At 38.1% G+C, this 14,379-nt stretch overlaps 1 protein-coding gene across 17 annotated transcripts in view; it reads right to left on the bottom strand.

Moving 5' to 3' along the window:
• The window catches only part of EPB41 (erythrocyte membrane protein band 4.1), a 173,059-nt gene that overhangs the window by 96,172 nt on the left and 62,508 nt on the right, over nucleotides 1-14,379 (bottom strand). For 16 of the 17 annotated variants that reach the window (XM_037057202.1, XM_037057200.1, XM_037057195.1 and 13 more), the window contains one exon: nucleotides 1,125-1,602. In XM_037057202.1, the coding sequence (XP_036913097.1) occupies nucleotides 1,125-1,595 (471 nt within the window). In that variant the 5' untranslated portion in view covers nucleotides 1,596-1,602. Of the gene's footprint in view, nucleotides 1-1,124; nucleotides 1,603-14,379 lie in introns of those variants that run through there. The other variant, XM_037057194.1, reaches the window with a different exon arrangement.

The following is a 14,379-nucleotide window of genomic DNA, read 5'->3' as shown; positions in this document are numbered from 1 at the left end:
CTGTGACACTGTGCAGTAAATCTTGCTTTCAATCTTGTTCCACTAAGAGCAAGAATGTAACTCCAACTTTATCCTAAATTTTCCTCTTAGCGCCTTTAAAATACAGTATTTCTAGAAATACATGTAATACTTTAAGGAAATTCTAATAAAATTGTACAGCCCAAACCTGAAACCTATAATAGAAATATATAGGACTTATACTTTTACTATGCAGATAATGCTCACATGCTTCAGGAGTAAAAAGACTGAAAATTTCCCCACATTTTTTGGACAGATGAACAAATTCACAGCTCATGTTTAAGTTTAACTACACTGTAACACAGTTAAGGCTTCAAATTACTGTATATTACAATGGCGATATAAAGAGCTAGACGTCCTCATCTGTCTCTTACATTCTGTGATAATACAATCTAGTTGGAGAGCAAGACAAAAATAAGACAGGCACGGCTCAAATCTATCACATGCCCTTGGCTGCCTGAGTCTATCACATGGCTTGTATGAGACTTCCATAAAAGAGTCATGTCTGCTGATAACTATCCCATGCCTAATAATTCCAACAAAATGAACCTAAACCACCTGAATTCTTTTTTCCTTTTTATTAAAAGTATGGACTCATTCCACTATTACAGTAAAAGGATATATAGGCTGAATAAAACCATTTGATAAATTCTTTTTTCACTTTCTTTTCTTTGATTTATACTATATAAATATCTTTTTAAAATCAAGTTTCCATTTACATTAATTGCTTTATTTTTAAAATTTTATTTTTCAGTTACAGTTTATATTCAGTATTATTTTGCATTAGTTTCAGGTGTACAGCATAGTGGTTAGACGATTATATACTTTACAAAGGGATCCCCTCGATATTTCAAGTACTCACCTGGCATAGTTATCACATTATCATATATAAATATACAATATATTCCCAATGCTGTACTTTACATCCCTACGACCACATTCATTTCTTTAGAGCAGAAGCTCCAAACCTTCATGTTACTTCTCACTATCAATGCCAAGTCAACTGGCTAGTAAGGAACAAAACCAGACGTTCTTACATGAAGAGCAAGTAAGGTGTGTAACCTACCTTCATTATCCCCTCTTCCCGTACATCTGCATATCCTCACCTGTGTTTCTGCACTGCTTAATGAGTGAAGATCCAAGGATGGGTCTGTTTTGAGTTCAGGTTCAGGAGCTGCAATCGGGGCCTTTAAAATGATCTCTTCATCAAGACTGGTGGCAAATTCTGTTTCTTTCTGACCTCCTTCGCCTTTCTCTTTGGCTGACTCTACTTCTTTGCCTTCTTCCTCAGAGACCTGAGATTTAGGCCTCTTGAGAAATGAGGAGAAGAGCCGTGACAGGCCCCTGTTTTCCGACGTCCGCTCCCTGTTCTTGGTCAAGTCCTCGCGTGTGGGGGTGTCTCCATTGGATGTTTTCAGCTTCTGCTCACACTGATTTTCTCCCTCAGCTGCTGCTTGAGAAGCCTCTTCCGGCTGAGCCTCTTGCTGGCCTGAGTTCGTAGCTCCCTCGCCCTCTTCCTTCTGTGGTTGGTGTTGTGAATTTTCAGCCTCGGCCACTAAACTCTTCTCTGTTGTCATGATGTTGCTAATAAGAAGAAGTTGGAAAGGGAGGCCTTATAAGCAAAACACAAGACTGTAGGCAAAACCCCAAATCAGGTCAAGGGTGCCAAAATTACTATATTTAGGTATTTAATCACCAATAGACAATACTCCAGTCCATTAAACATGAGGCTTTCCATTAAAGCACAGAAATATTTACCTACACATCCTGAATAAATTATTAATGCCATGACTTGCTAAAGATACGCACTAGAGAAATTGGCTTAAAATAGAACCCCCTGAGGTCACCTTAGTGAAATGTATCCTATTTTAAATTCAATGCTCAGAACTGTACAGAGCAAATACAGTTTTATCCCGCATAAAAAAGGATATTTGTATAATGTTGTCTGAGGGTACAAGGTATGTAGGAATTACTCCCTTTACCCCAAAAAGATAATGACATTAAAGGTTCTCCAACCCTTTACTGTTTTTCCCCTATATTTCTTAGAATGCATAAACTTCTATATTAAAAACAGAAAGTTCAGAATTCTGATCATTTATGAAACTTGACAATAGCAATGGCAGGTATACAGTTAAAAGAATCACAAAAAATTTCTTACGTTTTCAGCTTGCAATACTAAAATTACAGGCTTTTGCAGAAGTATTCTACTTTATTTTTTAAAGTTTATTTATTTGTTTATTTACTTATTTATAGGAGATGGAAGGGAGAAAGAGAGGGAGAGAAACATCAATGCAAGAGAGAAACAGCGACTGGTTGTCTCTCACACGTGCCCTGATTGGGGACCGATTCTGCAACCTGCAACATGCCTGGACCAGGAGTCCAACCAGCACCGTTTCACTTTGTGAGATCACACAACCCACTGGGCCACACCAGTCAGCCCACTTTAAGTTCTTTAAGAACTTTTTTCTTTCTAATAAATACAATTTTGAATGCTCAGCATTTTTAAGTGTAGGCACTTAAACTCTTACGATATATAGAAATAATGGAGAAAAACAAAGAAACAAAATAGAGAAGAAAATGTAGTACATGAACAAGGCAATTGTAGGAGAGAAGAAGGCAGGCTGTAGACCTCACATATTTCAAACCTGTTGGTTTCTAGCCTCTTGATCTCAAAACAAAACAGCCAAAGAGCATTGTCACACCTTGTTACTAAAGAGCAACCAACACGCAAGGGAACTTCTGAGACACTAGCCAATGAAGCTGACTACTGGTGACCTTACTCTCCGATTCACTGTTCAACTTGGAAGGACTCCATGAGAAAAGCAGCACTGACATTGTCTTTATATCTGCTCCACACTATTTAGATGAAGTAATTTTGTTCGGATGTTAACAATCCAAATTAATGAATTATACTTAGTCCATTCCCTTCTCCGGCCTTTGCACTTGCTGGTCTCTCTACTTAGGATGTCCTCCTCCTGGCTGTTGGAAAGCTGTTCCTTTTCTCATCATTGCTGTCTCTGCTCAGCTGTCACTTGCATAGAAAGGTCTCCCACACACATCCTGTCCAAAGTAGTGGCCTTACTCCTCCAGATGGCCTCACACCACTGCTGCACTTATTATGATCTACAATTATCCAGTGAACTTCATTGCTTCCTCGTTTAGTGTCCTCTCCCTTTCTCTCTCCCCAGCTAAAATGTAAGTTCCACGGCAAATGAAGACCCAGCACATTACATTGCAGGCCTTCATTAAAGTTTGGTGAATGAATGAATTTCAATGGAATATACCTGACAAATACAAACTGCAAAGGCATTCTCTATTTATTCAAGTAAATTTATTCAAATGCATGATATTCATTCGACAGATCCTTAGCCAGCACCTAGCACAGGCCCTCTGCCAGGCACTCTCGGTACAACAGTGAACAAAACAAGACAAATAAGGTCTATGCCATTATGGAGTTTATAATCTTGATTCAACTTTAACCAGCACGCAAAAATTCAAGAGAAATCTTATTTACAGTAAGAGCAAAATCTAAATGATTGTGTGTAAATGAAACAAAGCCGTAAAAACAGAATGAAATTAATTTTACTGAGCACTAGCTCTGTGTCAGGTCCTATACGTATCAGGGACATTATCTACATGACCCCAAATTAGCCTTTCAACAAGCCTGAAGGGGAAAGAGGAATCACCAATATTACAGTTGAAGAAATCTGAAACTCACAAAGTAACTTGCCCAAGTCCCACTGCTAGTAGGTGGCAAACCAACTACTTCAGGTGGTATTGAACTAAATAAAGAAAGGAAAATATTAAACTAAATATTAAAAGGAAAAGCCTTGCCCTGGCTGGTGTAGCTCAGTGGACTGAGCGCGGGCCTGCGAACCACACGATCGCGGTTCGATTCCCAGTCAGGGCACATGCCTGGGTTGCAGGCCAGTTCCCTGCAGGCCAACTCCCAGCAGGGGATGCACAAAAGGCAACCATACATTGATATTTCTCTCCTTCTCTCCTTCCCTTCCCCTCTAAAGATAAATAAATAATATATTTTTTAAAATAAATAAATAAATAAAATAAATAAAAGGAAAAGCCTTAATGTTGGCCCTTACTACTAATCTACTCAAATTATTTTAAGTGTTAAAAATATTTTAAGTAATACAAATTTGTATTGATGCACAGTTTTAAATCTCATTGACTAGTAATCAAACTTACTCTGCACTAATAAAATAAGCAATCCAGTCTTTATAAACACTACTGAAAATATTTACCACCCAATATACATTATTAATTTGTTAGCACTAAGTGAAGGATACTCGTATTTAAATTTTTAAAAATTTACCTTCAATTCCTCCTTACATTAGAAGTAGGCAATTGATTTTTCCAAAACTCTTTTTCTTTAATCTCTAAGTAATCAAATGTGACCCCAAAAGAAAATCTAGATATTAAATCATCAGTTATTCTGAAAGAGTAATGATTTGATTTGAGAGCACCAATTTCTTCACATTTCCTTTGCAAAAACAGAGCACGAGCTGAAGATTCAGCACTCTTTCCATGGATTCAGGCACGACTGTACCATCCACCTTCCTGAGAAGGCAGACACCACTCCTATTGCGACATCTTCCTACACAACAGTTTACAACGAGGTTTCTCATAAACACCGATAAGAAACTACAAATTACTTGTGAACATATTAGCAGATAAGAAAATCACTTAGCCCTGGCTGGCATAGCTCAGTGGATTGAGCACAGGCCTGCCAACCAAAGGACCACAGTTCAATTCCCAGTCAGGGCACATGCCTGGGTTGCAGGCCAGTTCCCTGCAGGCCAACTCCCAGCAGGGGACGCACAAAAGGCAACCATACATTGATGTTTCTCTCCCTCTCTCCTTCCCCTCTAAAGATAAATAAATAAAATCTTTTTTAAAAAAAGAAAGAAAATCACTCAAACCTCATTTNATAGCTCAGTGGATTGAGCACAGGCCTGCCAACCAAAGGACCACAGTTCAATTCCCAGTCAGGGCACATGCCTGGGTTGCAGGCCAGTTCCCTGCAGGCCAACTCCCAGCAGGGGACGCACAAAAGGCAACCATACATTGATGTTTCTCTCCCTCTCTCCTTCCCCTCTAAAGATAAATAAATAAAATCTTTTTAAAAAAAAGAAAGAAATTCACTTAAACCTCATTTTCTAACAGTCTTTTACTTGTATCTTTCAGTAAATAAATAGTAACAGTATTTGTGTTTTGTTTTAAATTTTGTCTTATAAATTTAAAAAATTGCAAAGATCTCCTAAGGATACTCCCACAATTGCTCTCACATAAAAGGGCATCTAATCTCTAAGAAAGTAAATGAATGAGTCTAAGTACCCAACTGTTAAACAAAAACACCCACGGAGTAACAATCCATATGCTAAATGTGTTTGTTAAACTTTAATGTGTATCTGATCAGGGAGCGATGTTGTTAAAACACAGATTCCGACTCAGCTGGGCTGGAACAGGGCCTGAGACTCTGGGAGTCCAACAGACATGCCCACGCTGCTGGCCCACTGACCATATTTTGAGTAGCAAGGCAGAGAAAATCACTATTACTTTGGGAACATACTCAAAATGCCTAAGAAACAAAGATGGTAAAGTTGGAGTATGAACAATGAGAAATACCGACACAATAAATGTTCACCAAGTGCTTACTGAGTTAATGAGCAAAGCAAAGAATGCAACATAATATTAAATGTAGAAGCTAAGCCATTAACATTTTTTTAGAACTCATCTGGTGCTTAATCAAAAATTAACTGAAATTTTTAACCACAGAGCTGTGCTAATTCCAAGTTGTCCATGCATGTAGCCGCAGCCCTTGCCCAGTTAGTATTCTTGCTGTCTTCGTTGATGTGATCTCTTTGCCACATTTCAGAAGAAATGATGAAGACATGAATAAAGAATTAGAGAATAACATCTGTCAGTGCTAACTCAATACATTTTGCCACATAATTGGACATATGAAAAAAAACTGAACATAATTAGACATATATCCATAATTGGACAAACAAGAACACAATATAAGGAACAGGCACACAAGCAGAAGGGCAAAAGAATTATTTTGCAACATACTGCAACCAACTTCAGGTAACATCATAAATGCAAGAAAACAGACAATGCAGTATTCAGCAGAGAGGCCATAATTCAATCTATGCAAGGAAAGGTAGGTAAAAAATAAATTATTGAGGATGGTTTTTATTCATGCTCTTTCCAGCTCTGCACATGGGCAGCGATGTAAGGAAGGGCACAGAAACAAAGGGACGGGTGGGGTGAGAAGATATACAATGAAAACAATCAACCGTGCCAGTATCTCCAGTGACCTCTGAGGCTGATCAGAATTAAACAAATAAACAATAGAAAAAGGAAAGATTCTATGAGCTATTTACTAAAAGCTCAAACTCATCCTGACAAATCTGCTACACATGCAGCCAAATTCTTCACGTTACAAATGACAGAATGGGTAACCAGAGGAAAAGATAAAAAGAAGTCAAGCAGTAAAAAAACAGGATAAATGTTCAGGAACAACTATAAGGACACATGGAAAAAACCAAGGGGCGGGGCGTGGAAGCAAGGGAGGGAGGTGGGTTTGGCTGGGGTGGGGGGAAAATGCAGACAACTGTGAGTGAACAACAATAAAATAATTAAAGAAAACAGGATAAATGCTTACAAATAGACCTTTCCTCTATAAATAATACTATTTACCATTCTGGATACAAAATCCAAAGGAAGTATCTGTTTATGTAATGTCAGGAAGAGGTCTTGTGATTTTTTTAAAAAATCAGCACAGCGCTGAAGACAGAATGAACTCCCATTCCATTTCAGTCCTCATCCTCCAAACCCTAGGAATTATACCCCAGCTCGTATCAAAGATACACTTGTTTTAACAGTGCGCATCTGTTGACTTGAGGCAAATCAGATCTTTAAAAACCTGATACGGAGAAGACTGCAAGTGCTGGGTGCTGCTATCTTTCATCTTTTTCGTGTCTCTTCCGAACATTAGCACAGTCAGTACTCCATTAATGCTTCTCAGGTGAAAAACTTTACAAAAAGCACCATTAAAAAACTCCCTTACAATCATCATTTAGGAGTGAAGTTTAATGATTTGATTATTAGTAATAGTATTCAAATTAGCACACTGAATACCGATTCAATGTTTACTGGGTACTATGTATAAGATTTTGGCTCAGCTCGTGGAGAGGGACTAAAAAAGGATAATATACAATTCTTAAGGAGATAAGACACATACAGGGTGAGGCAAAAATAGGTTTATAGTTGTGAATACATGAAACAGCTTATTCTTGTATTATTATTTATTAATTATTGTATTATTTTCCATATGAACAAATGTAAACCTCCTTTTGCCCCACCCGGTATACAGATAACTAAACCACAAGGCAGCCCCAGGTACTTAATCAGGCAAGTCCTCATGAATGACCAATTAAGCATTAAAAAAGTAGAAAGAACTTTCAACTAGAGCAGTGATTTTCAACTGGTGTGCCATAGTACCTGATAAATAGTCAGGGGACTGACCCTCTTTTCCTTGAGATTCACAAATAAAAAAATGACAACAGTTAACACAACAACAGCCCTCTGGTGTGAATGAATCAAAACTACACTTAATGTTTTTTGTGAGATCAGCAAAAAATATTTTTTTTATTATGCCAGAGAATTTTAGTAACTAGTTTATGTGTGCCACGAGATGAAAAAGGCTGAAAATCACTGAACTAGAGTGATACAAAAGGCCATATAGAAAAAGTGATTTTAAAGCTATGCTTTGAAAGATGAATATAAGATATTAATAGAAACTTGAAGCGCAAAGGGTAGACGGAATTCCAGATAAGGAAACTGGAATACTGTAGTATTCAGAACCTAGTAAGTAGTCAAGACTAGTTCGAATAGGGCTACAAAAGGGAAGTAGAAGGAGGTGAGGTTAAGAATCGAGTTTCCATTTAATATTAATTGCAGGTTGCTGGGCTGGGTGAAGGAGGTGAAGGAATTACGGAAAAAACCCTCAGACAATAGTATGGTGATTACAAGGGGGAGAAGAAATGGGGGGGATTAGACGAAGGTATGGAGAGAAGAAAAAAATTAATTCTCACTGAAATAATATTAGTAACCACCATTTATTGAGCACCTACTAAGCATCATATATTTCGCTATGTCACCTTACAACCATTCTGTAAGGTAGGACTTTTCATTTCCCAAATAAACAGGTTCTGGGAGGTTAAAAAATGTTCCTCAGATTATAAAACTAAGTCATACTTTGAATGAAACTACTATTAAAATATACTACACGGTAGTGATTCTATTGTAAATCGCCAGGGGACCATTTGTCTTTCTAAAATGTGGTATTTAAGACGCTTCTAGTCCACTGTTCTCTGTTAAGGATTTATGAACAGGCTATTCATCTGGCCAAGACCACCGCGGTTCCCACCAGTTTCAAGTCCCCTACTCATTTACATAGCTCTCTTTTCATAGAGTGTCTATAAAGATGGAATGGGGAGGCAGGGAAAGACGGGCAAGGAGGACAGATTATGAAGGGACTTGAATAACATGCTAAACAGTGTGGACTTTATCCTGAAGGCAGCAGAGAACCACTGAAGGCTTCTAAACAGAAGTGAAGGCTGGAAAGGCTAGAGAAAGAAAGAAACCCCGCAAGTGACTGGGTAAATTCAGGTTATCGGTGGATAAGTAAACAATGGGAATCCCTAGGGAAGCGGAAACAAATACTGGGCAGAGAAACTTGAAAAGCCTTTGCAATCAAAGCTTAAGAACTACTGTCGCCCTTGGTTTCTCTAGCTTAGTCTCATTAACATGCTTCTCATTAACCCAGATGGTTTCATGTCTGAGCCTGAAGTCATTTTTATAATAAACCTTCCTTGACTTACTGTGATAAATGGTGTAAAAAGAGAGGTATAGCAACAGAACCAAAATAGAAAAGAGAGGGAAGAGAGAGATGGATATCTCACAGGCATCCCAACACACATGTCCAAAATTAGACTCTGATTCTCTCTCCTTTTCCTATACCGTAGCTCGGACCAGAAACCTAAGCCTCATCCTTGTCTCAGTCTTCTCCATTTCCCTTCCCAGTCAACTCCGTCTGTCAGTACCACAGCCTACCTCCACAATATATTTAGAATCAGCCCATTTTTCCTCATCTCTACTGCTGCCATGTTTGTGCAAGCTTCTGTCACTTCTCTCCTGAACTACAGGTCCGTGAATATCTCAACAACCTCACCGTGTTCTACTTTTCCTCTTCACCTCTATACTCTAGTCTCACCAGCCCAGTGCTTTCCTGACTTCAGACAGCGGTGCGTGCCATTTCCTTAGGCTGAAATGCACCCCATCCCCTGCAACCAGTCTGGTTTCTCCTTATACTTCAAGCTTCGGCTACAATAAGTCCTCCTCCAACAACCTTCCTTGACTGTACTAACGTCCACATAACTCTCCCCGTAGGTCATTTCCCCAGTCCTCTCTCTGGAATCAATGCATTTCCTTCACAGAACTCCCCTCGGTGTATTAGAACATACTTGCTGTTTACCCGTGTAATACGTCTTCCTTCCCCACTGCCCCACTACCCTCTGCACTGTAATACCCATGGCAGAAGGGCAGCCTTCCCTTCTACACCTAGTACCTAGCACAGAACCTAGTACCTAGCACACTGTACCTAGGCACTGTAGGTACTCAATAAATATTTGCTCAATAAATGAGTAAACATAAGGGAAAAGAATAATTTAGATTCAACCATATCAATTATATATACACCGGGCGGAGGTTTACAATTTCAGAGTTCCTAAGAAAAGCGTGTTAAGGTCCTCATTGAACATGCCCCAGAGATAAATTTCTGAAAAAGCTAATAATCTTTAGCTACATTTCTAGATGTACAGTAACCAGAGAACTCACTGGACTCTTCAACATATATTTTCAGAGATCATTACGATGTTCTGTATAATACAGCAGGCAGTGGGCTTGCAACAGTTGAGAAGAATACACACTCCCTGACTTCCCTCTCCACGCAGAAAATCATGGAACGTAACAACCCCTCCATTCTCATTATTTCTACTACATCTTAAAGCTTACATCCAATTCAGGGCAGTTTATTTAAGAGAAACCAGAACTGTCTGAAGAAGGGATAGATGATGACGGAATCTGAAACCATGTCACAAGGTAAATAATTGAAAGATGTTGGAATGCTTAGCCTAGAAAAAGGGAACCCAAGGCAGGGACTGACTTGATTGCTGCCTGCACACATTTCAAGAGTTGCCAAATGCTATGTGATCCTTGAGGGCAGAACTCCAATTAATCTGTGGAAATTACAGAGACACAGTTTTCATCCCAATCAAGTAAAAGAAATTCCAAGTAATCAGAGACATGCAATAATTAAGCAGGTCGATTAGGAATAGGGAGGTTTTTATCAGTGGAAATACTCACTGGGCAGCTGAATGACCACCTGAATGACCACCTGTCACGGATGCCAGAGAAAATGTCCTTCCATTAAATGGGTACTTACATTAACTGACCCCTGAGGTCCCATTCAGTGCTAAGATTTCACAGGAAGGAAAGTGAGGACTAAAACAAAAGGGACATTAAGCTAGTGATGCAATTGGGTTATTTTCTAAAGGCTTTATTTTAAAGTCAGAATCACCATTTAGGTTAGAAGAGTAAAGGAGAGGAAAAAAGAAAAATAAAGGCTAAGAGGCCCTTTTACTTCTCTAACCAGACAACGGAATTCAGTAGCACTCTTTCAGACAGAAAGGAAAAAAATGTTCAAATACTGAAGCTTCTAAAAACGTGCTAAAAATAGTGTTCTCCAATAAAATCAATCACCTCAAAACCACAGGAAAGCATCTTCCTCTTAAAATTCAATTACAGTACACAATTAGCACTTTTAGAAAAATAGGATAACCACGTATATGATTTTCAGATAGAAATGGGGATTTAGGATATACAGAAGTTTCTTTGTGATTCTCCCTCCACCCTCCCAAAATTATCTGGATCTTAAAGTACTCCTTTTGTAGACTTTTAAAGAATACTCGCATCCTGAGTGAATCAGGAATGTCACTTAGCATGAATACACTGCTTCCAACAACTTGCTTCTGAATTTAAGTCATTTCCATGGTGACTAACACCACTGAATCAACTCACTCAAAGATGTTTTTATTTTTTTATTTTAAGGTTTTATTTGTTTACTTTCAGAGAGAGGAGAAGGGAGGGAGAAAGAAAGGGATAGAAACATCAGTGTGTGAGAGATTCACCCCCTACCGGGGATACACTCAGGTGTGTGCCCTGACTGGGAATTGAATCTGTGACCCTTTGGTTCACAGGCTGGCACTCAATCCACTGAGCCACACCAGGCAGGGCTCAAAGGTATTTTTAAATAAACACACTCTTACTCATCTCCTTCTAAGAAGACAAAAAAAAATGTTCTTTATAGATCCATAGAATTCAAGTCTGTACTGAGACAATGTCTAGACATATGCTAAAAGCACACAAACCACGCCCTACCAGAAGAATACACTACCCCTATAATTATGAGGCATCACTGAGGAAGATGTGAGACAAAAAAAAATCATTTTCCAAAGAACCAAGTTTTACTCATTTTAAGCATCAAAACATGTTAGTTTAGTCATTCTGAGTGGAAATCATTATAAAATAGATTATATGCTTCCTTGCCTCATTTTAAAAACCTATAGGACATAATTAGATGTGTACTGATTTAGTTACCATTACGAAGCTCAATTACTATGCAGCGCTCATGTCCTCAAGGGCTACTAAAGTCTGTAGGGACAGTGAGTTCTGCCATGAGAATATCTGAGTACTGTATTTTTAATAACTGCCTGCAGTAGTTTTCTTGCTTGTCCATCTGCAACATTAACCCACACTTCCCGCTGATGTCAAGGTGGCCTACCTGTAAGCATCTTCCAACATCTCTTCTAATCTGTTATTTGCTAATCTATCACTGACTAGGAAGCCAAGAGCCAAGTGTGTTAAATTGTATCTAAAATTAGAGCTAAGTGCTAAAAAAGAGTCAGACTAATGCCTCACATTAGTAACTTCGACACATGAATTCTATGAAATCTATGTTAGCCCTTCAAATACCACAGAGGCCCACCTCGAGGCTCCCATCCTATTGTGCCTAGTTGACGCTGTTAAATGAGTGACTTTCAGATAAGTCACACCAGGGTAATGACCATTCTCTTTCTTTACAAGTAGAGATCAAAAGTCTTTCATGCTGTTATTTACATAAGGTGCTGTATTCATTTAAGTATTCATACAAACTTTCCTGGAAAACAAAAAAACAAAATAATAGTTTAATCTGCAAATGTAACAAAAAGGGAGAACTACTCAACTAGCATAAGAAATTTCAAGGCAAATACAAACAAAACCTGAAAATGTTCAGCTAAAAAGGGGTTTTAGCTAGACTATGGAATCTTATCTTTATTTTATCTTAGAGCTAGTGCAGTCTAACATTCTTAGTAGTGTCTCAACTCAAGAGAGTCCCTAAGATTTATTATACAGGTCAGTTTTGTTTTAATCAGAAAATAACAGTAAATTAACTGAGTAACCAACGTCATCTGACTAGAATACAAGTAGGAATCGGAACCTGCTTTGCATCATGCTTTGCTCTAACAAATATCTGAAGTTGGGCACAGATGCTGTGATTGCCTCTCACCATTGCCGAGCATGAAAAATCCACTGCAGACTACCAGCGGGTACCATGCTTTCTTACACAGTTTTAACACTGGTGGACAGACGAGATTTGGTGATGGTGGAGTATTTCAAATAGCCCACTATTTGCTAAAAGCGGTCAATAAAACTTTTGACTAAACTTGACATTTTTCTCTCTCCAAAGAGAAAGGCCCTCTTATTGTGTCCTCAATTCTGAGCAATATAGAATAATTTGTTGATGACACAAACACATCTGGAAGCTGGACAGAAAATAATTCCACAAATTTTTTTATATAGAGAAAAGAAGTAGATCATAATTAAATATATAAGCTTATTATAAACAAATATTTAAACACTTAAAGAAAAGTAAGGCATGATTCCATGGCCAAGGGTTTTATAAGAATATAGAACTTGTAAGGATAAGGCAATTCTTGAAAGTGAAATTCATTCACTACATTTCATAGATATACATTAAGTGCCAGATTCTTTTCTAGGCTGTAGGGATATGGCAATAAAATTTTATCTACACAATTAGAAACTTACAGAAAAACATGAAGAAAATATTAAAGACACAGTCATGAGCAGCAGGGAGATTATGGAGACATACATCTAATAATGTTTTTAGAATAGCATTCCAAAGGAATGCTTACAAAAATAATGGCCACAGAGCCCTGGCTGTGTAGCTCAGTGGATTGAGCACGGGCCTGCGAACCAGACGATCGTGGTTCGATTTCCAGTCAGGGCACATGCCTGGGTTGCAGGCCAGTTCCCAGCAGGGGCCAGTTCCCAGCAGGGGATGGACGAGAAGCAACCATACATTGATGTTTCTCTTCCTGTCTCCTTCCCTTCCCCTCTAAAGATAAATAAATAAAATATTTAAAAATAATAATAATGGCCACAGGCGAAGGCTCACCAAAGGATGAAGCTTTAAAAAAAGAAAGAAAAAGAACACCTCTAAAATGGTGAGGGGAAGAAAGATCAAACTCACACTAAAACTTGAGAGAAAACAGTGTTAACATGTGCCAGAGACAAAATTACCTGTGTTCCTTCAAACCAAACAACAGAAAGAAGAATTTACAACCAAAGATAGTTCAAGCTAGTATAAGTAACCTTCATGTTAAAATGTGTTTAGTCCCCCAGTTCCAGAAAAAATCACATTTCAAAGTTCAGAAGTAACTTGCAAAATGTGATCTCAGATTCACTAACATACCAAAGGTCCTTACTAAATTTATGCTAGTTTTATTGAACCATAGTTCAAAAATATCTCAAGATGGAAAGATGGACCAAACCCCAAAAGGTGAATTCAAAAGAAATGTAAGGTTTCCGCACTGGAGTTTGAAAAATAATTACAAAAAATAGTAGAAACAAATATCCATCAATCAGAGAACAGATGAATAAATTAATAACAAATTCACAGGATAGAAACTACAGCAGCGAAAACAAACAAGAACTACATATGAGCATAAATGCGTTTCTTCTTTGATAAAAACAGCATATTGAAGAAATATATTATGTAATATTGTTTCTATAAAATTGAAAAACATAAAATACATATTACATATATTGCTCAGAAATAAACAGGTAACAAAAGATAAAGAAACGCACACCCACAAAATTTAGATCAGTGAGCAGCTCCAGAGATAAGGAGGGAAATGAGATTGGAGAGAGATACCT

The sequence above is a fragment of the Sturnira hondurensis genome, unplaced genomic scaffold, assembly GCF_014824575.4.
Source record: "Sturnira hondurensis isolate 20B ecotype Veracruz unplaced genomic scaffold, ASM1482457v3 Scaffold0009516, whole genome shotgun sequence".
NCBI classification, from domain to species: Eukaryota; Metazoa; Chordata; class Mammalia; order Chiroptera; family Phyllostomidae; genus Sturnira; species Sturnira hondurensis.
The sequence above is the reverse complement of the archived record's forward strand: the minus strand, read 5'-3'. Positions and strand labels throughout refer to the sequence as shown.